Raw genomic sequence first — 27,251 nt, 5'->3', positions numbered from 1 at the left:
CCACCTGAGACACAGAAGCACGCTCTGTCCTTTTGCCCTGATCTTATAATGGAAAACTCTCTCCTTTAAATAAACAAACAAGCCAAAAGCTTAGAAAGGGGTTTTCTATTAACATAATATGTGATTTATGGAAAAGGTGAGTGACCATATTACACATTACTCTACGTGGATTAATCTTTTTTTTAAAAAAAACCTGTTCTCCCAGCTGAACAGTACCCTCTCAAGTCAGAAGTAGCACAAGTTTATGGGAACTTGAGCTCTATGACAACAAAAAAAGCGATCATGCCAACATCAAACCGGAGAGAAAGTGTTCAATTACAAAATATCACGTGGAAGAGAGAGGGGAAAGCGATTTAAAAGCTGGGATTTTATGACATCGTGATGCTGCTGGAGAAGGCGAGTCTTAAGTTCCTTCAGAATGGGCTGTCGTCCCTCAGACGCGCCTGGACAACATCAGCGTCGGGTCATGGAGAGGTGTCCGTAGTTTTAACAAGTACGGAGGAGGAGGAGAGCCTTTCACTTGCACTGCTTTGAATAGCTTATTCCATTGCCATATTCTAAAGGCATTTCTTTTTCTCGTTGTCCTTATGTGTAATGTGTTTTAAGTGATGTTTGATGGAGCTGCGCTGAACATTGCGCGCGGTGAAGCGGAGAGGATTTGGCTCAGAATTGTTTCTCGCTTTGACACCTGCTACTGCTGTTTATTAATGCTGCACTTGTATTTAGAGGCACGCAGACATTAGGTCTGCCTGTTATGTGAGGAATAATTTCCACTCAATTCCCACTGGCGGCTATTTCTCGCTGTGCGTAAACTGTAACTGAAACTTTACGCACAAACCTGTCCAAACTCTGTGTCTCTCTTCCTTCCTTCCTCTCCAGCCCACGCACGTGGATGTCTCTCTTGTAGAGCGCTCCTTTCTCCAGGTTTTGGCGGCGGGATTGCTGCCATCAACCAACCGCACCGACAGCAACCGTCACCTCCGACCAGAACCCACAGGGGCGCCGTGAGAGCACCTGGCCAGCGTGGGCATCGTACGCACCGCAGGGGAAGATGAATATCCAGGTTCTGCCAGAACATAAGCTCTCGTCGGTGGCCCCGCTGAAACAGTGCAATGTGGAGAAAAGAGAGGTAGAACTGATACTGGTGAAGGACCAGAATGGCGTCCAGTACACCAGTTCCTCCATCATTCCATCGCCTGGCTGCGGCGCAGGTCCTCCCGGAACCACCGAGCTCGAACGAGAAACTTGGGGCAAGAAAATAGACTTTCTCTTGTCGGTCATTGGCTTCGCGGTCGATCTAGCCAATGTTTGGAGATTCCCTTACTTGTGCTACAAAAATGGAGGAGGTGAGTAAACCAGTGTATTTCTGATCAATAAATGCGCGTAGATGCTGCAGCATTTAAGAAGAGGTCACAAAACATATTATGACGCGTCTGACTTCAGGAACTACATCGTTTTAGTACTATTTTTAAAGTGAAAACTAGTTTCCATTTTTACTTTTAGATGTTTTAAACATGTATTGAAGCTTGCTCCATGTAGATTATACAGCATCGTGAACTTCATTTAAGATTCGATTTTCAATGACTATTTTATTTTTAGATGGACTTGCTTTAATCTGGTCAGTTAACCTTTTAATAGTCTGAGATGTATTAATGAAGCAGTGCATTTCCTTACATGATTGAGGATATAGATGAATGCTTTGAATGTGGTTAATGGATTGTTATTTAATGATCTGGTTAAGACCACAATATTTGATTTAATACACTTAATATAACATAAATATGATTCTTGCTTCTTGCTAATGGTTATTGCAGGTCTGGATGATATAGTTGGATGCTCTGCAGTTGATTTTAATGTTTTTTTTTTAGTGTTTCTTCTTTTTAAATCATTATAATTATTTTTAAATAGTAGAAACCACTTTATTATCTAGCAGTGTACATAATGAAAGGAGATGATGTGGATGTGTGCCCTGAAACAGACCACTAATATTTGATAATGTTTACACAATTAGAACATTCAGCCTGAGCAGAAGAAATGCCTGAGCTGTGTGTCTTTATCTCAGTCAGTGCAACAGGTCGCCAACTCGCACTGTTTTCAAAACTATCGAATACTGAAGTTGCACTGGACTAAGAGAGAGAGAGAGAGAAAAATACTGTGTGTGTGTGTGGCCGAGTCCACAAAGGATGCTTTTAAACGGTGTTGTTTTACCTTCAGCACTCACAACAACAGAGTTCTCACTAGAAGGTGTGTTCTGCCCTCTGTTTGCCTGTACGTCCATTCTCCTGGTGAAAAAAATATATCAACATGTTGTGCTTAGTGCCCTCAAAGAGTCAGCTCCATCACCATGACTGTCAGTCATATTGGCGTATTCATTATTGTAGATAATGTGTCATTGTGATGGACAAAGACAAGAAGAATTCAATTATAAGCGCTCATTTCCTTGCTGGTGGATGTGCGAGTGGGGTGCAGCATGAAAATAGCTGCGTCTTCCTGCTCATACGTTAGACTGTTATGTGTGTCGTTTTTTCCAAGAATGTCGAGCCTGGCCCACTACATCACTTCTTTATTGCAAGAGAACGTCAGTCACACACTAGCAATGGAATTAGCTGGAAAAAGAAATACATGCCAATCAATCTTTATTTGTATAGCCCACAGTTTACAAAACATAGTTTGTCTCACTGGACTTCACAGGGGTTGGTAACATCCTCTGTCCTTAGACCTTCGACCAGGGTAAGGAAAACCTACCAGGGGAAAAAAACCCTTATACCAGGGAAAAAAGGTAGAAACCTTAGGGCATGGGTGTCAAACTCTGGCCCGCGGGGCAAATTTGGCCCGCCGTGTAATTTCATTTGGCCCTTGAGGCAATATCAAATTAACATTAGAGCTGGCCCGCCGGTATTATTATACACTTATCTATGTGAGCAACTTTTCTCCTCAATGAAGATGACGAAAACGTCTCACAGGATACGTCTGACTGATGAACACCTTCGTTCGATAATGAAGGTTGCCTCAGCTCAAAGCCTGAAACCCGACTTTTATAAACTAGCATCCAAGAAAAGATGCCAGGTATCTGTCTTGGTCACATCAGATTAGATCAGTGTGTCGCAAACTGAGCAGTAAAAAGGCCTGAATGGTTGATTTATTCATTGTTATTTTATTTCAAATTTATTAGCTTGTGGAAAAAGTTAATGTTGATATTTACCTCAGAAGGCTGCAAATAGAAAAGAGGCATTAAATGTTTTATTTAAATTTTATTTAATATGCCATTGATGTTTTTTCGTTTGTTTTTTGAAAGTTGATTTTGCACTATTAAGTTATATAAGCGTTGCTTGTTCCATATTCAGTGTTAAAGCAAATCAGTGTAGCAAACTGAGCAATAATTAACATTTTATTCATGCACTTTCTCTTGCTACTTCAAGGCTTGAATGTTTGATTCATTCATTATTGTTATTTTATTTTCAAATTAATTATTAGCCTGTGGAAAAAGTTGAATGTATTTCGATATTTACCTCAGAAGGCTGCAAATAGAAAAGAGGCAATACATTTTTTATCCATCCATTATCTACCGCTTATCCTGTATTTAGGGTGCATTCAATTAAAATTTTATTTGATATGCCATTGATATTTTTTAATTATTATTATTCTTATTATTTGAAACTCGATTTTGCATGTCACTATAAAGTTATATAAGCCTTGCTTGTTCAATATTCAATGCAAAACTTGTTTGGGTCCCTATTAAAAGGTTCATTTGTTCAGCCTTGGCCCGCGGCTTTGTTCAGTTTTAAAGTTTGGCCCACTCTGTATTTGAGTTTGACACCCCTGCCTTAGGGTGAACCACAGGATGATGTTACCCAAGATATATACAAAACACAATTACAAAGAATAGAAAGTAAAAAGTCATGTATAAATAACCGATTCTGTCTTTTCTTCAGGTGCCTTTTTGATCCCCTACATTCTTTTCTTGGTGATTGCGGGGATGCCATTGTTCTATATGGAACTTGCCTTGGGCCAGTATAATAGGGAAGGGGCAGCGACAGTTTGGAAAATATGCCCTGTCTTTAAAGGTGAAATGTTACTCAAACACACAAGCAAGCACACACACACAAAGCTGCATGCCCATTTACTTCAGCCTCTTGCTCACCTCTTAAACTGTTCTACTTGCTCTTCTACCAGGTCCTTTTTCTTATGCCATCCCTTTTACTCTTGCCCTTTACCTTTGACCTTTACCCCTCTGGTCACATCACTTGCCTGCGTTTTTTTATTTATTTATTTCTTGTAAATACTTTGTCTTTGTCCATGGCACACTAAGGAACGGGATTTATGTCAATTTAATTGCACATCATTCTCCCAAAAAAAGAGGGCATGCTGTCCGAAAACTGCGTGCCGTGATTAGAAGTTAATTGTACACTCTAAATTGACCGTAGGTGTGAGTGAATGGTTGTTCATCTCTGTATGTTTATACCTGTGATGGACTGGCGACCATGTCCACCCTATGTCAGCAGCTCCTCATGTGGAGGATAAAGCCGTAGACGGTGGATGACAAAAATCTAAAATGGTATAGGATCTAATATATTGTTTATTACAGATTTGTACAGTTATCTAATGTGAAACTTTGACCCGTGCTGAAACCGCTGGGGCAATAACAAAAATGTTCTTGTGCCCTTTTACAAACAACATTTTAAAACAAAACTGTAACTGCACTTACGACCTGACCTTATCTCACACACCTGCCAGCATTAAGGAGGGTTTCTTACTTTCTTGCATGGAATGATGAGTTTATGGGCTTCTCTGTTTCTCACGTTTCAATGGAAACTAAACAACCCCAGGAATACTGTGTACATATATATGTTTTTGAAATGTGCGAAACGTAGAATGTTTGCATTAAGACTCTGTAGATGTGCGTGAAGGAGGTTAGTTGTTAAGTCCTGTTATATGATGTTTATCAGCATGTATTTTCCACTGCTGAGGGACGGGTGTGTAAAATGTATTTAACAGCTTTAACAGATGAGAATCAGCTGCTGATAAACGTTAATGTAAATAGTAATACTGGGTTGTGTTTAGATAAGACAGGACAAGGTGGTATTTTAACAGATATGGTAAGACAAGATAACCTCGCAAATATGTGATGTGTTGATTTGACTGCCATAACTGCTTAGATAAAATACACCTGTTACTTTTTATGGTTACATGCAATTTAGTTCATGATTCTAGATGTTTCCTCTAAAATGAAAAGAAAAGAAAAGTCAGTTCACACACATACTGTTCCACAGATAGAAGAGTGTGAGAGTAAAGCATCATTTTGTGTGTCCCTTACTAATAACTCTGTGTTCTTCATCAGGTGTGGGCTACACTGTGATCCTCATAGCGCTGTACGTAGGTTTCTACTACAACGTCATCATTGCCTGGTCCCTCCACTACCTGTTCTCCTCCATGACACGCGAGCTTCCGTGGCTCCACTGTGGCAACATCTGGAACAGTGAGAACTGCACCGACTCGGAATCTATTAACGGATCCGTCCTCGGAAATGGAACTTCTTATGCCAAGTACAAGCTCACCCCGGCAGCTGAGTACTATGAGTAAGTGACTTATTAAGTCATTATTCGTTTACTAAACCTAAACTACTGTCTTGAACAAAGTAAAACTAACTATTTTAGTCCAGTAAAAGGTCATCTATCTATCAAGCAAGTTGCGTCTGTGTGTCTGTCTGTCTGTGACAGGCATATCTCGCTGACCGTTAGTCAGATCGCCCTAAGACTTTGGATATGGGTTGAGCATGGCTTGATGGTGTGCATCCCTGATTTTCAAATTTTTTGGTGGAATTTTCATTTTCACTGATTTATCACGCTACATCAGGCAGGCAGCGGCTCATCAGCAGCAGCTGCGCTGTCTAGAGCGGGGAGGTGGTAGTGAAGAGGCTGTCCTCACGGTGGGTGAGACATTTTCACACGGTTCACCGCAGAACATGGCGAACCTGTTTCCAAAGGTAAGCTAGCGGGGTTATGATTAGCTTTAGCGTAGGGGTAACATAATACAAACACTGTGCAACCTCATTAGGCACAACGCAAATGTTTTCATTTTCGATAAGGATTAGCGTAGCTAGATGTTGTGACTGTCAGCCACGCCACGAAAAATCTTCTTCAGCTCCCACTATAGGAATATATACTTCTTATGGACACTGCACTAGTTTTGTTAAAACAAGAAAGATGCGTCATATGTGCCCAGCCATGGAAAAACCAGGAACAAGTTCACAGTGGTCAAACAACTCAAATTCAAATACAAAGTTTATAGTGTTGTATTTGTAAGTGTTATGCGGGGTTGTTCCTGTCACCTTCTGTGCGAGCAACTACCTTTTTACATTGAGGAAAAAACTTCATTTTTACTAAATTTATCAAAATGAGCCCAGGCTTTTGAGCGCTTGTCCATCATGATGACTCAAGAGTAAACAACGCAGCTCAATGTCAAATGTAATCACTTATCATTGGGGACAAATGCCAGCAACGTTGAATTAAATGTACAATGATATCTATAGCAGCTTCCTTTATCCAGAAGCTTTGCTACTGACCTTTGAGGAACTGGGACCAATTTTGTTCCAGTTCTCAATACACATCGCTCAATGTAGCTCATTTAATGTGAGTCAATCAGAAAGTAGATCATAATTTAGAGATAACCACTGCAGCAAATCCTTCCTCTATATATTCAATTCTAGCAGGACTGTGTCAGCCTTAATGCGAGGTGCAATTGTACAAGATTACATTATACACTTTTAAGTGTATTGGTTGTACCACTACAGTTATACACAAAGCGACAAATGCATCACACAGCTGCAGCAACTGCAGTTCAACTAATAAAACGTCCTCTACATTTTATTGCATACTGTGAGTTTTAATTACCCAATTGATGTGACGAATAGACCACATTTTTCCATCGTGAACTCATTAAAAATTGACCAGATCTAAAATGCGCCCAGCAATTAAACCGTATTCATTTTTAAATTGTCCTTCTTAAAGGGCTACACACTTTCAGCGAGACTGAATCTCCATCTGCAAGCATGTCCTGTTGTTGTGCAATGCTAGTATATGCGACAGTAATGCCTTTAGTAGTTTGTTTAACATGGCCTTACATTTTTAATTAATGCTATTATTAACGCCTTAACATTAGCTCCGTGCCTCTGGGCTTCTCTCCTGACAAAACTACACAGCCATGTTCTTTCCCCTTTACTGTATGTTATCTGATCTCCAGAAACCATAGCGTTTACGTACAGAACATCATGCAAACATGTCCCAATTGTCCCATCAAGATCATCCTGTAAAGCTGTCTGGTGTTGCCAGCGCATTAGTGCCGCCTTACACCTGTCAGTCATGACGTAAATGCAATGCCTTTCTGTGTGCAGCACACGAGTGTTGCAACACAAGACTCAAAACAGCACTATATTGAGAAATACAGTACAGGGGTGACTGGGGACTGAACTCATCTGGTAATGGTTTGAATGCAAGAGCCATTCATTCATCAGCATCTTCAGTATTAATTCTGTCACAGTTAGTGTTTTAATGACAATGCCACCATCTTGTCATCGCGTTGTCATGGAAACAAAGGGTTTGGCTTAGTACAACTTTGTCATGTCAGACTGGTATCTACCAATATCAGTCTGATGCAGTCTCTACAAAACTGAAATAGTCTGTTTTGCCCCTTTCTTCTTTAACCAAAAATAAATCCACATAGCTCACACGATCACATAATCCTTCACTTAAAGGCGCCATATGTAAGAATGTGGCCAAAAACGGTTACTACACTCAAATTCAAAATACCGAGGTCTTTTAGGTTTCGTTTTCTCCGCCATTGTAGCTCAGACGTAACTGGCAACCCGTGGTTGCTTGGCAGCTCAGACTCTAATGACTGCAATGATTGGTAGACGGCGGTAGGTGGCGCCACATGCTAAAACATGGTTTCAAAACATAAACATAATTTGCAGTCTGCAAAATATATTTTTTAATGCAAATTTTTTGGCTGTACTGTTGTTGTTGGTGAGTTCAGTTGGTTATATGAACATTATTCCTGAGTTTCTGTGACATATTAGGAGGATTTGCTTTAGATTTATTACATAATGCACCTTTAATCCCTAATCATACTGAATATTGTATTCGTCTCATCCCTAAACAAAAGGTAATTGATGAGTGATCGCAGTGTAGTTTTTGTGAATGAAATTGACACCTTTGTGTAGACTGCTGGATGGTGTCGACAGTGTGCAGTTTAGCAATCATAATGATTTAATCAACACAATGTACATCAGTACATCATCATTAAGCACTCAAGCATCAGAACATGGAGTCACACTGCTGTGTCATTTCAAAGTCAGGCAATCCACTAAATATCACGACGCAACCATCTTCACACTGTGCTTTCATGAATGCAGAAACATCCAAGTGTTGACCTCCAACAAAATGTCGCCATTATCTTTATACATTTAGATGTTTTGTTTACATGAAGGCCTGAAACAATTACTAGATTAATTGATTATTAATCGATTACTAATTGAATCTTAAACTTTTCTGATTTTTCAGCTTCTTAAATGTGAATTATTTTGGATCATGGACAAAACAAGACACTTGAGAACATAATTGACTTTACTTATCTTATTTTGCCAGTGGCATCTGTATCGAACTAACACCGTACAGGTATATACGGCATGCCCATGTCCATGCAGCCACCAAACATTTGAAGTTGGTTTCCAGTCACCGGAAATATGAGCAGAGAATTCTAAAATTATCCGGCCATAAATGTTTGCACAGTAAAAGGTGTATACATAAAAAGTTCAAATGTTTTCTTTGAAGTGCACTGAAAAAGCCCCATCTGTTTACACCGTACTTCAAAGACCAGGCAGCTTCTGTGAGGACTGACTGTGCGGCCCAGAGGAAGTCCATGAAATGACTTGGACAATACAAGACACATGCAAAGCATGACGCTCTGAATATATTAAGCGTGCAACCTGGCCAATAATCAAGCTCGGTAAAGTTCCACTTCCACTCCATTCTGCTGGACTGCGGTTTTAGCACTGTCAGACTTTAGATGCTGTATATCAAAAATATATGGCTTTACTCAATATGATATTCTTATCAAAGCTCCAGTTCGGCATTACTCTTTAAAAAAAGAGTAACGTTTTGCTTTAAAGGAGATTAATACAATGTCGTTAAATGGGTATATATGACCACTTGAATCATGAAAAGAAATCATTGGATGGCCGTGGACAATCTGGCAACAATTGGGCACTTGAAGGCAGATCTTACATGGTGTTAGGCTCCGGATAAGATAATAAATCCTCTTTCTTGCAACTAGCTCTGAGAACAGAAGCAATGCCAAGGCACAGCGTGCAGGAGTGAGGCCAACTGAGTAAACAATTCTCTTCCTTCACCTCTTGCACTCTTGTAGCACAAACTGTATAATGGAACGTTTGAGGAACCCTATATTACGGCTGACTTTTATAGCGTCTGTAATGTTGCATTACTGCTACCTTTATATTTCCTTTATATTAACCTTAACTACATGATGTGAATTGCATGACATGTTATCGTTACTGTCATAAGGACACGGCATAGTGAGACGCTGATAAAGACGCAAGGCTCTTTTCTTCAGGAGCCAGTTTGGTTCTGGAATTATCCCACCTTGTAAATACACATAAATACTCCACAACAGGATGTTTTTCCACACAGGGTGCTAATTATGGTACAGCACTGGCTCCTGAGGAAGTTTTCAAAAACCACACTTGAGATAACATCTGAGAAAGTATATGTAAGTTTTTACGGAACTGAAGTGATAGTGAATGTCGCAACTAGCAACAACTATTGTAATGGTGCGCCTCGCATAGTCATAACATGGCGTGAGTAATTGAGTTCTTGCTTCACACACAGGTTTATAGTATGTGGGGCTGTGCATAGCCTGGCTATGTTCCACTGAAGAGAAAAAAAAAAACTATAAAAATCCCCATCTGGAAGTTTTCTTACTGTATATGATGGTGTTATTACAAACTGATCTAGCAAAATGACGGCAAATCTCGTTTGCCTTTTGAAGCCTACAAAGTGCATAAGCTCTCTCTCTCGGAAAGAGCTGGCGTTGGCCCTCGTATAATCCCTCCTTTCCTTCTCTTTACCTACTTTTGTTCTTCTCTCAGCAGCAGTTTCGTTGGCTCTGCCAATGACATTATTGGAGACAGATACCGGGTGAACACTACTCTCTGTCTTGTTTTGGTTATGGAATGGGTAACAGAATTCCTTTGTGCTGTAGATGCATGGAGAGTCCTCATTTTCCTGCAATAACAGCAGAGTGCAAACAAGGCTAATACAACCAATATAACAGTAGTAACCCATGCACCTCTGCAAACACTGTAAATTGAATTAATTCATTGGGAAACATTGCATACAATTCAGAAAACATTTAGGAATCAGCCTTCTCAGAATTTTTGAGCTGTCAACAGCCATTTCCTGATATCAATGCTGCCAGAATTGTGTCCAACACTTGACCAAGCAGTCCAAGCACTGATCGGCCAAATGTGTCAGTGCAAGACAAGGAGTTGGGTTTTTTGACTTGCAGACCGTGTCATACACTACTATCATCTGTGTTTAGCATGGCCAAATAAGTTTGCCAAAATAACTGCCTTCGAAACAGTAGGTTTAATTAGTTATTAATGAAATACACCATGATTTACATTAGATAGAACACATTAGATGTGTTTTTAGACTCGTCTTTTTCCAATGCCTCGTTTGCCGTTCTGTAACCAACGTTAAGACCTTGCTGGCACCTGATACTGTGCCAAACACAAATAATATTTGTGTTTTGGTTTGGCCTTTGTATATTATACAAAGGCCAACCAATGGCAGCTCTGTATGTTAGGACAGCAGCATACCAGCTTGTCGAGTGACGAAAAAAAAGAGTAAATGTGTTTAGTTTAACTGGGCCAAAGGGACCAGGGCTGATGTTAAAGTGAGCATTTACTGGCAGTGCACTATCAATACTATCAGATGAACAAGGAGGCCTTGAGGAATTAAAACTCAACACAAAGCCTCTAGGTCATGCGCAGACTAAATGTTGTTCTCCAAATAAACTGATCTCTTCACGCAACTATCTGCCTCCCCGAAGACCTTATAGCTTTGAATTTATTATCGGCTGAAGATAAGTAAATGCCAAAGAGGAATTTTGCGGATCCTTTGGTCCCTTTGGATTGTATGTCTGGGCAAACTTCAGTTTGCGTGTTCCTGAGGGTTATGTGTGTTGACCCGTTGCGTAAGCAAACCTGAACATCAGATTCTAATCCAGTTCCGCTGTTTATCCACCAATAACGTCACATGCCATCTAAGTTTTATCTTTCTCGAGGAACGTCGCAGAACGACGATGAAGGGAACAAAAGTGAGTTTAAGTTGTTTACAGGACCAGATAAAGTACAACCTGCTGTTAGTATTTTCCAGCTCTGGAGACACATAGTCTGTCTTAGCTTTTAGATTTATATTTTCCCATCATGAGTCCTGCTCTGACAGAGCTTTTTATCTGCCGGGGCTTATTTGTTCAATTCAGCTTTGAAAAGCATTTTTATGTCTTGATACAGTAGCACCCGGTTTGGGTGATCAGTAATGACAGAATGTTGTTTAAACAATTACACTGATTCGAAATGTAAACAAGGACCTGCTGACAACAACCAAAAAAGGCCAAGTTTGGTGTGTGTAGTTATGTAACATATTATGGTCTCAAAGTACCTTCATCAACTTTAAGACAAACCTGTTTGTGGATATAAGAGTCTGGGATTAAGTTTTTTTATTCATGAAACTTTTGTCCTAATCTGCAAAATGAACATCACCCAATGTATTTTTATTCATGGGACTAGTTAATGGCCACATTCGGCCTAAGTGCTGTGCAGTAATCAAGGAGCAGCAGCCTGTAATGTTATCTTATTTACACAAATGATCTTGCTTGTTGAAACATAAACAGAAATGTGACCATGACAGTTCATGAGTCTGTCCCTAAATCCAGCTCCTCTTTCAGCCTCTGTTTGAGATAGCACCGGTCACCTGGTTATCTCACAGTGGCAAGTTATAAAACCTTCACAGTCACCACTCTCCTACTGTTGTTTGCACAGAAAAGACTACAGCATTAACATCTGAAGTAATTTCTATGTTTTCTGTTAATTATGAGGATGTACAATTTGTCCAAAACTGATTAAAGGTCACATCCAGATTTCAGATTTGCACATTAAAGATTGAAGGTCCCATATTATGCAAAATGAACTTTTTAATCATTTAAATCCTTATATTTAGGACTCTGGAGGCCCGACCAGTCGCCAAAGTGTGAAAAAATTTGACTCACTTGTGTTTTTGTGGCCCTCTTCAGTCTAAGTACAGGAGATAAAACACGTGATGTTGACTTCCGCACTCTTTGGGACGTCACAAGGCGCTAAATTCCTGGAATTGTTGTCTCGTGGAGCTCCGCTTTGTCCGTAAAATGTGCTAGAGTGCTGGCGAGGGCAACAGTATCTGAAAACCAGAAGTGCGTGAAAAGTTATATTCTTGGCTCCACAGTGTAGCACAGAGTTCTACACAAACTTCCAGCCTCGGAGGATTTATCTGTCCAGTGGATACATGTTATAAATGACGGAAATGAGCCTGCTAGAGCCTGCAAATGATCACTTTTCCAAATGCTAACTGCTGTTAGCTCCCAGTTGCCTCTGTGGCTGATGTCATTTCCTGTCCCTTAAGTTTCGTTTTACTTTTTTTTAAGGTGGACCTTTAAGGTGGACCTAAAGAGATACTACTAAACAGAGCGTTCTGAACAGGGCTGTTTTGGCAGGGTGACTGAACTGCTGTGGTGCTTCATCCTTATGGTATTTTGACCAAAGCATGTCACAGACATGTTCATTAGGACACCAGGGAACTAGTTTAACTTGGAGAAATGGGGTATAATATGGGACCTTTAATAGTTCACTTCCAGACATTATTTTTATTGAACTAAACTGGACAGGTAATGACTGCCTTATATGTGTATAAGTGCATTATTGAGGCTCAATATCAGTATTTTACACAACAAATTGTGTTAACTATTAACTTATACATGCTGTTATGTACTTGTAGTTATCATGATACTGGGGCCGGGTGACATGGCCAAAAAATGTTATCATGATAAAAGAGTTTTTGCTCCTTATTGAAAGATAAAAACAAAGTTAATTGTGGTTCTAAAAACTTAATTGTGCACAGTGAATACATATAAAGTCAACGTATATTGAACATAGTGTTAGTGCTTCATATTCATCCCATATTCAATACTGTTCCCTCTGGCACACAAGATTTACAGTATGTGTTCGGTGGACTGTAGAAAATGAAAAATTTCCTTTCGGGATAAAGTTTCCTGTATCTGTACTCTATATCCTTTTTTTATCTTGATATTGAAGCAAACTATAATGAGACATACATATATTGTTATTGATTTACATGGTACATTATTTCAACGTTTTGTCTGTGTCTCCGTACAGGCGGGGTGTGCTGCATCTCCATGAAAGTAGGGGCATCCATGACCTGGGCCCGCCTCGCTGGGACCTGTCATTATGTCTGGTTGTGGTGGTCTTCATCCTCTTCTTCAGCCTGTGGAAAGGTGTCAAGTCCTCGGGGAAGGTACAGGTCCTGGATCGCCAAATAACAGTCACTGTAATAACGGACCAATGAGTTGCGATCAGAGTCCGCTTCATATTGCATTGCATGAGACCTTAATAAATATTGCATTTGTGCAGCATCTAATGTTACAGCAGGACAAGCGAAAAATAATCCTGCCGACATACAGTACAGGAGTCAGAGATTTTTTCCCCTTGATTCTAATTATACTCTGTCGCTTACTGTCATATGTAGAATTGTGCCCAGAACAGGTACAATCTGACCAAATCTTTTTTTCTTCTTTTACCTGTTTGACCTGTCAGGTGGTGTACATCACAGCTACCATGCCCTACGTTGTCCTTTTTGTGTTGTTTATCCGAGGCATAACTCTACCAGGGTCTATGGACGGCATTAGGGCCTACCTGCACATTGATTTCAAGCGACTCAACAATCTGGAGGTGAGAGACTGCTGTTGTGTTTCTACGAGCGCGACTCTACTCCCCTTGGTTATTTTGCTTTTCAATGAGCGACAGTACCTGGTCCCTGGTCTATTTTTTTAGTACCTGCTCTGGTGAGCTGAGCTGATACTATACGTGATGTCGCCTGACTGCCGTGCACTGGTTGGTCTGAGTGCCATCACAGGAAAAGAATCGAACCAAACAATACCGATTTGTAGATCAGTTAAAAAGACTTAACCTTAATCCTGAAAAAATGTGGGTTAATCTCCAGCATTTAGCAAAGAAATGTCTAAAAGCTCATCATTTAGCAGAGGAATCTGGTGTATTTAGCACTGTTGGGTGTGCTGTTGGGTGTGCTGAGTATTCACGACTGTCCGATGGAGTCTGGAGGAAGCACTGAACAAATATTTTTGATTCACTGATTCTAACGATTCAGTTACACTGAAAACAATTGCTTTACAAGCCACTACAATCTTAGAAATAAAAGTGCTATGTAGAACCATAAGGTTCTTCGGTTTGTCCTCATAGGAGAACCCTTTTTGGCTCCATGTAGAAACTTTTTATAAAGGTTCCACCTGGAACCCTTTCGGAGGGTTCCACCAAGAACCCTTTTAAAACCATTTATTCAGGAAAGGGGTTTTAAAGGGTTCTCTGGATCAAAATGGTTCTGACTGGAACCATTATTGTTAACAAGAACCCTTGAAAAACCCTTTCTTCGGGAAAGGATTTTTCAGAAGCAAATGGTTCCAGGTACAACCTCAGCCCTTGTAGAAGGACCCTTTTGGAACCCTTATTTCTAAGAGTGTAGTTTGTTTGTGTGTCGCATGTAAAATGGCAGTTTTATGGAGCCGTGCTGTGATGACCCTATACTATATTGTGATGGAAAAACAACCAAACCGCGTAGAGCTGAGCCGAAGCGAGCCGAGCTGGGACCATGTAGTGGAAACACAGTGTGCTTGTTCGATATCACTCAAGTATGAGTTAGTTTTTAAAAGGCTGAATGGTTGTCACATTTTAGTTCTCAGCTAATCTTTTCGTTCTGTTGTTTTCTGAATGGTTATATTTATCTTCATGAGCAACATTTATTTACATCAGAGTCTATGTGGAGAGAATTCTCTCTCTCTCTCTGTTACTCTAATTAACTGGGTGGAGTATTTAAAGCTCTGAGGTTTAAAGGCTGGATTCCTGTTGGTGTTTGTGTATGAATCAATGTACTCTTTGCACATATGGTGAAGATATGATCTTCCAGTAACTGAGCTGATTTGCATGTGTTCGGGTTGAGAGAAAGTCCATAGGTTTTGCAGCACACCTTTGACACCAGACAGTGTAATTACAAATAATTATGCACTTCAGTCACATTTTCGGAAGCACGAATCAGGCTAAAATATCCAGGTGCGTAAATGAGTGTATTTTGAAGAATGAGAATCAGATTTCTTATCAAACTTTTAAAAAAAAAAATGTGTTTAACCCCAGGTGTGGATTGATGCTGCCACGCAGATATTCTACTCACTAGGAGCAGGATTTGGTGTGCTCATTGCTTTTGCCAGTTACAACAAATTCGACAACAACTGCTACAGGTAAGATGTTTTTGTTGTATTTGTGTTTTTTTTAAGAGGGCAAAACAGGCCCACAACAACACACATGTGAGTAGTTGGCTGTTTCCATCATATAAGTGGATTAGAGAGCAGAGGAGGTGATACTAATCTGTCCAGCTGACCCCAATGACCAGGTGTCAACAGGGAAGATAAAGTGCAGGCCAGGAAGTGTTGCCAGATCATAGCCTAGAGCTGTATGTTGGCTGATAGTGCTGCTCTTTCTGAGAAAAGCAGGTATGAGGTTGGCTGATGTTTTCTCACATTAATAGGTTGCAGAGATGGGGTTAGTGACATACACTCTTGGAAACCTTTTGTGATTGTAAAAAAAAACAAAAAAACAAAGCAGACAAACATCTTGCTGTAGATACACAAAACCAGGTAATGTATTACTAATGCACTACACAAACACAACTAGAGGAAGGAAAAGCACTCAGAGAGCACAAACCGCCATCAAGCAGATCACCATCATAATTGAATAATTTTTCCCTTGGGCCATAACATACATCACCAGGAAATGTATTCAAAATTAGTTCTGACACAAATGGGTGAAAACATTACTTCCTTGGCAGGGGTAAAAATTAAAATGGTCAAACCGTGGCTAAAATATAACCTAAAGTACAATTACAAAACTCTATAGCTCTGCTTCATTTATATGATAAATAAGCTGAGGAACTATATATGGTAGAAATTTCAGAAATGATCAATTTAGTCAATCACCTTAGCAGAAAACCAAGAAAGTATGTAGTGAGGTTAACACACTCAACTGTGCCTCTCTTAGTGGAGCACAATAGGAGTGCATTAAAAGATAATATTGCATACTGTGAAAACCATTGAAATTTTTGACCCAGCACTAAATGTTAATGGTTGAAATATACTCATGGCGTAAAGCAGGTGCAAAGAAGAGCTAGAGCCAATCTCAACCAGTGAGCGATAGACAGCTGACACTCTCGACAGGTCGTCGGCTAACCATTCACGCTCATAGAGCCCAGATTTGGTAATAACACCCGTTCTGTGTGATCCGATCACAGGCAGATTGTGCTAAATTTAGCTCTGAATGCTCCCAATCCATCCGTCCTGAATGTGTTGTCAGAACTGATTACAAAAACCAAGTTCGGAGATGTTTTGATGGTTCTATGAGTCCACATTCCTGAGATGCGGTGCATGAATTCAATCTTGTCTTCAGGACACACTGGTGATTTCCCCTTCAGCTGATGTCCTCCAGGTTCACAGGATTTTTTTACACTAATCCGCTCCACTGATCACCGCATTAAATTCTTATTTCATGTCACAGCAGCATGAACAGCACTTTGATTCACTCCGCTCCTCCCGACCCTTTTCTCTCCCGCTCGCTTTCTGCGTCATTCTGACACACAGTGGACACAGTGGACACTTCTATGCAGTCAGACTATGTTCGAAAACATAACTCCGTTCTCGCAAAAACAGACATGACATCATTGTGTGTACATGGAATAAAGGGCGGGGGAGTCAGATCCAATCTCGTGTGTTAACAGGACACATTAGAGAGTGTATAAAGAATAAAAGCTGCTTATTAACATGGATATCCGTATTAAAACACAGCATTTGGCTGAAGATCATCTCGTGGAAAATGTACATGCCAAGTAACACATGGCCCCATTTTGACTTTACTTATCTGAAACAAGTACAATGGAAAATAAAGCTTCAACTTTGACACTTAAATGACTTCAGCACTGACTTTAGTGGTGTTTCAGTGTGTGTAACACCACCGTGTTCAGGTCTCCTAATACTTAGCCAAGCGAAAAACAAATAAAGATAATTGCTGACAAACATCACAAATGGAAAATGTAAGAATACTGTTTTCTTTTCAACTTGTTTTTTTTATTCTTCTTCTTCTCTCTCTCTCAGGGATGCTCTGTTGACCAGTACTGTGAACTGTGTCACAAGCTTTTTCTCAGGGTTTGTCATCTTCTCTGTGCTTGGATACATGGCTTACAAACACGGGGTGAAAATAGAGGATGTGGCAACAGAGGGTAAGCGGTTTATTTTCTTCTCAACTGCTATGAACTTAAACTGTGATTAAAAAAGGCAAGATAAGTCATGCATACAAACTCCTGCTAGTGGAGTGGTGCTAAATTGTATGTATGCATGTGTGTGTGTGTTTGTGTTTTTACAGGGGCAGGACTGGTGTTTATCATCTACCCCGAGGCAATTGCGACATTACCAGGCTCAACGTTTTGGGCCATCGTATTCTTCGTTATGCTGCTGACTCTGGGCATTGACAGTGCGGTGAGTCCCAGCAACCTCAAAGCTGCTGCTGCTCTCTCTTTTACTGACTTAAGCAAAAGTATAAAGGAGAGATATACCCTGCTCTGTACACGGATATATTGTTGTAAGATAAATTTGTACATGTTAAAAAGTATGGGGGAAAAAAAGCTTTAGTACATTTTTAAAACAATCTGCTCTATTCATGACACCTGTCACGGTGGGGGCAAGTTGTAAAGTTAAGAAAAATAAAGAAGCAATTGAACCAAATATCATAGTGATGACTCAAAGACTCAGATCCCAAATAAACATTTTAAACCGCTCCCTCTGTCAGCAAATGTCCAGTTATTCATTCTATTTATTCTTTTGAATCATTTATCAAACAGATCGGATGTCCTGTAATGTATTATGTATGTGTATTTCATCATGATGTGTCCCGTTTCAAAAGCTTTAATCCATTGGGCCAAAGTCAAACAGAGCAAAGCAGTCCAACTCAGGCAAGGGCAAGGCGAAAATCCAAAAATACAAAGAATAGAACACTTGCTCGACGCATTCCATGAACAGCAAAAGGCATGATGGGAGTAATACAGGAAGATGTCAATGCTTACTATGACATTAGAGCAATATATGTAACATTTTTTTATTGAAGGCATTTTTTTAATCTTATATCTCATCTTATTTAAAAATATTGACCTGCCTCAGCTCTTCATTTCGCTGATATACACTGTATGATAATAATGAAAGTTGCTGTAAAATACTTAATTGTCTCGTTGTAAACCGATAATATAATATATATATAATAGTTTTCCCTCCACGGTACTTTGTTGCGTGTTGCGATAGAACGCAAAAGTCCGGTCTAAAAGTATTTCCTATAGGACCCTACATGGGCTCTGTTGGAACAGGAAGTGGGAGTCTTAACAGTCGGACAGTAGTAGGAAGTCAAAATTTCGAGGACATATAAAGAAGTATTCACTGTTTGTAAATGTGTTGTGCTGATATTATTTATTAATATTTCTTGTTTTTCATGACTACAAAACACTGTATGTCAAATATGTTGTGACTTTTTTTTTTATATATATACAGCACTGAATGTGTCTGTAGAATACAGCACTGAATTTTATTATGATAAATTGTGTTTCTATCATTCTAATCTTGGGTTCAGCATGACTCTAGATCAGGGGTCACCAACGTGGTGCCCGCGGGCACCTGGTAGCCCGCAGGCAGCCAATACGGTGCCCGCGGGCTCACTTCACTTCACCTCACTTGCATGTATCCGTATGATCGCTCAGTAAAATATCTTTGATATTGTTTATAAAACTTGGTAATCGTTAGGAGTAAGCACTGGAATTAATGTGTATGCAGTTGAATGCATAATATTAATCATTTAAATGGTAAACAAACAAAAAAATATTATATGGTAGCCCTCCATATTATTTTTTACCCTTAAGGTAGCTCTCATCTCAAAAAGGTTGGTGACCCCTGCTCTAGATAGATCGAAAGTGATTTACGATTCTTGTGTTTCTCTCTGTTTGTGTCCATTAGATGGGTGGCATGGAGGCTGTCATCACAGGCCTGACGGATGACTTTAAGATCCTCAAGAGAAATAGGAAACTTTTCACCTTCGCCACAGCCTTTGGAACCTTCCTGCTTGCCCTGCTGTGCATCACAAATGTCAGTGCCAAAGTGTCATGGCCCCATAAATTCACTCAATTATGAAGTACATGTCAAAGTCCCACTTTGGGCATAATTCTTGATGACTACTGGCTCCATACTCTCACTCAGCTGTGATACAGTGCGCATGCTAAAACCATGCATTGAAGAACCAGTGCAAAAATATCGTTTCACGTCAGTTTGGAGCTTTATTGTAACCTCAAGGGGAAATTTGTTTTGCAGTTGGCAGGATAAAGAAACAATCCCGCTCACAAGAACTGCAATAAAGTGAAATAGAAAACTAGAAAAGCACTCGGAGAGCGCAGACCTCCACCAAGGCAGCTCAGTGCCTACAAAATACACCCTGCTGGCGCGCCTGGGTCAGACAGCGATTGTTGTAACCAGAGATAACGTTACGGTCAGACAGCGAGTAATGTAACCAGAGATAACGTTATAGTCAGACAGCGATTGTTGTAACCAGTGATTGCATGTACGGATCACTCCCAAAATTAAATCACTTGTTATTGGTCCCATTGTGGACATTTCCTGAAAAATGTCATCCAAATCCGTCTGTGACTTTTCGAGTTATGTTGCTATATACCTCCTTGGCGGAGGTCAACAATAAGAACAGTAAAAATGGTGCTTCCAAGGAATTGTACAAAGGGAAATTCATATGGGGAGCAACTAGACTTGTTCCTTGTTTTAATTATATAACAAGATACTTAAATAATGATATAGCAAGAAGTGGAGATGATTTGCCCTCATAACATATCTCAAAAATATAATTAAATAGAAGTGAGCACACGGCTTCACCGCGCCTAATGCCTTATCTCGCCATATTGGCACGCCAGAGTTAAAGAAAGTTAAAGAAACATCAGCCTGTTTGTTCAAGCTTACTCCTAAATGTAATGAAATGTAGGTATGCTATTTTTCTTGGGATATGCTCCGCAACATTTCAGGGAACTTGTTTCAGTAGTTGAGTTATCCTGCAGACAGAGTACAAGAGAAGCTTTCAAAGATCTGGTCAGGGAAGCCGTTTTATCACGTTAGATAATAAAGGCTGTATAGAAGGCACAGAAGGAGCAACACAACATATTTATGTCACCAATTCACATGGTTTCATCCACTTCCTTCATTTAAATCAAATCAGTGACATTATAAAGGAAAGTGAATGATGTCTTTCCCATGCTTAATTCCCCCTGCACAAGGTAGAGATTGAAGTTCTCAGGGCACACATCAAAGATCAAGATTCCCTGGAGCTTGCACTTTAACCTACATCCAAATGTAAAACAAGCATTTACAGCAAATATATTCAGTCCTATACTTAGTGGCTGCCAGAAAAGCTCCTAGAGATGTAACAAATACAAGTACAAACACACATTAAATGTTTCTTTTCTTGTTTCTGTAGGGTGGGATCTATGTGCTGACCTTGCTGGATAAGTATGCGGCAGGGACTTCTATACTTTTTGGTGTGTTGATCGAGGCCATTGGAGTGTCATGGTTTTATGGCAAGTATTAAAGTTATTACGTTGTGTATTTTTGAAAACTTTCTGGAATGCTAAAATGCTAATGAAATGAAACGTCTTGGTAATATTTTTGATGAATGTAAAAGACAGAGACATTTCAGACTTATTGTATCTAAACTACCAGGCTTTATTCTATCCAATCACTACTTGTGGACCTTCAGAAAATAAAAAGAAAGGAAAACTGCAGCCATTACCCCGTGTCGAGAGGGCAGATTTTCTCATGACAGGCAAATTGTGCAACCAGAACAATAAAAAACAGAACAATAAATTTGGGTAACTGCTTCCTGATCCTAATCCTGAGGGGTCAGTTAAGCAAATAAATTAAACACACATGATGCAGTTTGTCATCCCAGGTTAGACTAGAGAGAAAAACAAATACCCACAGATTATTCCTTCTGAGCTCTTCTACAAAAAAAGGAAGATTGTATATATTTGGCACAAACAACTCACACTGGACAGAGATGTTGAACGTGTATAACTGCTCACGCTCTCTCCAGGTGTGGACCGCTTCAGCGAAGACATCGAGCGGATGATGGGCTTCAAACCAGGACTCTATTGGAGGCTGTGCTGGAAGTTTGTCAGTCCAGCTTTTCTTCTGGTGAGGACAGTGAAGAATGTTCACGTAACTACACTTGGGGCTTGTTTCCCGGGCCGCAGCAATATCGCAACGCAACGTGACCTGAAACTTTTACACGCGCCGTCGTCCATCATCGATGCTCGCACGATATATACAGTGTGATGATGTAGTTTCACTTGGGTGAAAGTGATAGCAGGCGGGCGAGAATGAGAGTCCTAATTGCGTTCAGATCACAATCAATACAAAGTGAAATAAATTATGTTAACAGCTTTGGGTCATTGCTCACAGGAAAGGGGCATTCGCATGCACCACGCAGTCAATCATCAGCAGAGGTACCGCTGGCTTATTTCCAGAGGGGAGGATGGGACAGGGAGGATAGATGGAACCTTTTCCACCTCCTGGCGAGTTTCTCAATGACTGGTGAAATAACCTCTCGCGGCTCCACATGCATTGGAGGAAGCGCGTGCCTGGGTCTGCTGTTGTTGTCTGTGTGGGTGGGTGGGTGTAGACAGCCTTGTGCTCCCTTTAATACAAATGGCTGTTGACAACCTCCCCTCAATAACAGGGATTTTGGAGAATTGGCTCATTCCATATTCTTAGAAAAAGGGGGGGGGGTGGGAGTGCCATTGTTAAAAGATTGAGTGTGATATATATATATAGGACACAACTGCGGTGGCTAGCTTTGACTGTAAAGCATTACATATCCATACCTCAATTTGTCAACTAAGTGGAGGGGAAAAAAACGTGTCTTATCTCTTAATGGGTTCGTGTTATCATCACTTTATCATCCAGTCTTTGTCGACATGGTTGGAGTTGAAGACGTACTGTATACACTCCAGGTATATACAGTACGCCTTCACTGTAAATATGTACATTTAGAGCACTGTGCTTGACAGTGTGTGAAAATCCCAGCCATGTGACCTCCTAAAATGTATATCATGCTGCTTCTTCTGCCTACCTAGAGAAGCTAGTGTTTAACTGAACTCACCACGTTCAAATCAGCAGGGCTTAACATGTTTGTATCACCTAACAGCAGCTCACGGATCTAAAGTGCCGTGACAAAACCTTGAGCCTTATCCAAGTTGGCACTTCACATGGACAAAGTACAGTGCGACGGCCTTTTGTGTTCAGAAAAAAAGATGGATCCGTGCACTGATATACTGACCTCTCCGTGATACGTAACTGCAAATGACGTTTTCCCTCGGGGGGGTCAGAGTACACGAAGGCGCAGTCATGAATTTAGTCTAGAACACGTGAATCAGGTTACCGAAAGAGAGAGTTTATTATAGTGTGCACAGATGCCTGGCTCAATTCAGTTTCATGAATGAAAACCTTTTTAAGACGTTTAATAAGGGGGTCTGTTCTGAGAAAGAGCTTTCGGTTCTTGACCTGGGTTTCCACTCCGTCTGTTTTTCTCTGTCTTTTCCAACTTTTTTCAATTTAACTCTTTACTAACGTGTGTTTCTCTTTTCTTCCCCTTTTACCTTTCATCTTCTTTTCACAGTTTGTGGTCATAGCCAGTACTGTAACAGCATCAGGCCTTAAGTACGACGACTACACCTTCCCTTATTGGGCCAACTTCGTCGGCTGGTGCGTGGCCATGTCCTCCATGCTGTTTGTCCCCCTCTATGCTATATATAAATTCTGCAGCATACCAGGAACAATCAAACAGGTCAGTATCAAAAAATGTTTGTTACTAGTTACTTGTGTTTAAATATTCTTTGCAAAGTAACACGGTACACTACTTTCACGTTACTTCAAAACACCTACTGGAGAGTATTAGGTGGTGCGTAAAACCAGTGGTGTGAAATAGGCAGATGCAGGAAATCAAGAGCATAAAATAATCATCCTCATTGTTTTATACATCTTTTCGTTAATCATTATTTCAGTGTTGCATAATATGATATATTCAGCATGAATGTCAATGACTGTTCACCTCAATATCACCTGAAACATACAAAATTACAGAATAAAGCTGACGAAATTGAAATCTCTCATAGATAATATATCGATTAGCGGAGAAACCGTAAAATGATACTGCTGTTTTGGGGCAATTTAATCCCAAACTCTGAACATAACCTGGCCAAGATGAGGTTAAGTTAAGAGACAAAGTTACGATGGTGATGGGGATTGGGCGAAAAATAAGTATGTGGTTCAATATTAAATCGCTGACAATGTCTCACATGAATGCAAATGACAGCCACGCGGCAACACATTCTGCCTCTGTCTGTGAAAGCGTTCAAAGCCACGAGCAGTGGCACACGACCAAGACAAGGACGGCACGTTCACTGCAATGATTTTTTTCTGCAGTTTCAGCTGGCAAGGTGATGTTAATTTACAGTAACGTGTTACATGTTATCGTTAAAGTAATAATATTATGAAAGAAACGCATCTGTAACATGTTACATTACTTATTACTGTAGTACGTTACTTTTGTAACGTGTTGTCCCAACGTTGGTCGCAAATATCGATGAATAAAATAATTTTGACCAGTTTTTTGGGAGTAATTAGACTTGAGCAGTCCTTGACATGCCTCACATTGCACAATGTAGTGGTCCATTTGCTCCATTTCTCCCTTTGCTTTTATTTGCCTCTGCTGCCCTGAGTTATGTTGCTACCTGAACAAAACTGACACAGGGCAGCAGAGGCAGTGACAGCAAAGTGGAAAAAGGAGGAAATTCGTGTAGCTGAAATTCATCGGCAAATTGGGAGGGTGAGCGTTCAGCAGAGGATTGTGGCGTGTGAAGTATGTCACGCGAAGAGTTAGCTCTCAAATGTGGCTTCATTTGTCTGACTGGGTTACAATTAACACAATTAAGAACCCGTTTTATCTACATATATATATATGTGTTTATCCATATAAATCAAAACAGCAGTGTGATCTGAGAGAATACTTTTCTCTCTCATGATGATGGCACTGGGAGAACTTTTTTCGGTTGAAATCATCGCTTCAAAGAACAGCGAAAGTTTAGGTTTGTGATGATCAAAGCGCGGGAGACCTATTTTTATCCCTCTGCGGTCAACGAGTGCTGACCCTTGTGTAACTGTTTTCAAAGAAAACTGGCATTTCCCATTGTTACTCAGGCCTGAGAATTCTTCTTAGGTCCTCGGGACATATTTTCATTTTGAAAACTCCTTTCAAGTCGAAGCTGCGGATTCTTCATCATAACCAGGATCGGCATCTCCGAGGTTCTTGATGAGAATTCCTCTCTGGCATCACTTATCACAGATAAAGTCCATGATAACAGTTCTACAAACGTCTGATGTTAGACTGCGTTGCACTGCCCTTACACTTCGAGTAGTATAGGAATGCTTTGACTTCTCTTTAATTTTTGTGCACATGTAAACTAATTTAAGAAAACAAAGAAAAATAATTTGATTGTCAGGTAAAATAAAGTAGTAAAAGTTTATTACAGCTGTGGTGATGAAAGTAAAAAACTACTGGAGTTTTGTTTTGCATTCTTGTGCAGTTGTACCAATGCAACTCATGAAGATTACACTTTAAGTAAGATTCTTTCTGTGCCTCTTTGCAATACATCTGATACAGTTGGAAAAGCCTGTTTATCTCCGTTTTTCAAATTATGTCACATTTGTAAGGAAAATGCTTTCCTGGGTTGATCAGGAGAGTTGGGTATGTGGGTTTGCGCCCATGAAAAACCTGCCAAATCTTCTCCTGCTTATGCCGAACAGCTTATTCTGCTGTTGACTCGTGATTGTTTATTGGATTGGATGATTGAAGTCTGAAGAAACAAGACATAATTGGCAATTTAACAATATTTTCAACAAACAGGGGGCTTTAGTAGCATGAGGAAGAACCATACACAGTTACAACAGCCTGGCGCCTCCTCCTCATACTGGTCACCAGCTTGGTCACACACTGTTGTTGGATGGCGTCCCAAACAGCATCCACAAGATGATCCCACAAGTGTTCAATGGGGTTGAGGTCAGGACTGCATGCAGGCCATTCCATCCTCTCCACACACAAATTCTGGATGTAGTCTTTGATAAACGGGGGGGTGAGCGTTGTTATCTTGATGACCAGCATGAGGAGGTGCAACCCACATACTCAACTCTGCTGTTCAACCCACAAATGTATCTTCCTTACAAAAGTGGCACCATCCATCCATCCAGCCATCCTGTGCCTATCTTAGCAGACATTGGGCGATAAGACTTATTGCCAAGAAGCATTGTTGCAACACAGAAATAATCAACCAAACACAAATTCCCTTACTTTTTCTGCTGAGTGAAGATTGTGCAAGTGTTGTGAGCTCAGTGTGGAGAATGATTTGTTGCACTTTCCTGTTTTGCAGAGGATAGCCTTGTGTATCACTCCAGAGCACGAACATCATTTGGTGGCTGATGGAAATATACGTCAATTTAAAGTAAGGGAAAACTTTTCTTCTTCTCTAACAGTGTTAACTTTGAATTGAATCCTTTTAGTGGCTTAAAAGGAGGAAATAAAAGGTAACAAACTTCTCTAAATGGTATTGATATTTGGATAGGAGAAAAAGCATTTCGTTAACTAAAGCAGTTGTTGAAATTCTTTTGAAAACAAAACATTATACTTTCTTTGATTTTCCAGCTCAGTCATTGGTTGGCCATCTGAGGACAACTACCCATACTTCTCCTGTCCATTCTCACATCTGTGGTGTGGAGTTCCTGTGTGCTACCAGTGATGGAACTCACGAGGAGAGCAACAGGCTCCATCGTCTCTGAGCAGATTTTACCACCCAAGGCATTTGTTGTCAACTGCAGCGTTAAGCTCTGTCATGCTTATTCATATTTTGAAACCATTGTACCACCTTAGTCTCACAAGGGAGGGGCACGCTGCCCGTGGATATTAATATTTGTTTATTCTGACATTTCATTTCTATAGTTTGTGATGTGACGCTTATCTCGTAAAGGGATAGAAACTAAAATACAATCCAAAACCAACCCCCTTGTCCCTAATGCTGTACAGGAGGCAACGTGTTCCCACTTTTACAGTTGTTTTTGGGCCTGTGCTTATTTATTATCACACTAATAATGTCACCTGTTATTTTGTCTGAGTGGCTTATACGTGTCAGTGCCTTATCAAGCAAGACACACCATGTTTTTTTTTTCACAGTCCGTACAGGAACAAATCAAATAAACTTTGTTGACTCAGGAACCCACGTAATCAAACGTCACAACGTCATAATCTCGCTGTTGAACTCGGTCCTTTGATATTCAAGTCTAAGGAGCTGTAGCATCAAGGAGCATCAAGGTTACGCTCTAAGTGGAGACAAAACAGGCCTGATATACGGCTTTAGTGTTACGTTAAATGTTTGAGTAAATGGAAGATTGGAAGCACTGCTCCACAGCTTAACAACAACAACACAAATGATGCTTTGAAAGGGCAGAGAACCAGGCTGAGGCTGAACCTGGTCAGTTAGGAAGCAAAATAATTCAGCAAAACAAAATGGCTCAACTGTTACAGCTTTGTATTATTGTTACATGGTGTTTTCTTTGATTCATTTCATCTGTTAAAATGCTTGTGAGGGATATTTGTGTGGCTTTTTTTCCCAGAGAGAGAGAGTATTCAGATTGTGTGGCCAGCGATACAG

General features: G+C 40.2%; 1 protein-coding gene across 1 annotated transcript; it reads left to right on the top strand.

Annotated features, from left to right (window-relative positions):
* Positions 1-1,051: 1,051 nt before the first annotated feature.
* On the top strand, positions 1,052-26,293 carry slc6a2 (solute carrier family 6 member 2; the record flags this gene model as incomplete). Its single annotated transcript, XM_083901222.1, has 14 exons — positions 1,052-1,346; positions 3,933-4,064; positions 5,339-5,576; positions 13,505-13,643; positions 13,943-14,077; positions 15,551-15,654; positions 17,557-17,681; positions 17,825-17,937; positions 19,456-19,584; positions 20,972-21,071; positions 21,587-21,687; positions 23,171-23,338; positions 25,977-26,048; positions 26,249-26,293. The coding sequence occupies 14 exons, from the start codon at positions 1,052-1,054 to the stop codon at positions 26,270-26,272; spliced, it is 1,875 nt and encodes a 624-aa protein (XP_083757348.1). The 3' UTR covers positions 26,273-26,293.
* Positions 26,294-27,251: the final 958 nt, after the last annotated feature.

Source organism: Microchirus variegatus (assembly GCF_963457635.1).
Source record: "Microchirus variegatus genome assembly, chromosome: 14".
Taxonomy (NCBI): Eukaryota; Metazoa; Chordata; class Actinopteri; order Pleuronectiformes; family Soleidae; genus Microchirus; species Microchirus variegatus.
This window is presented reverse-complemented; position numbering and strand designations above follow the sequence as displayed.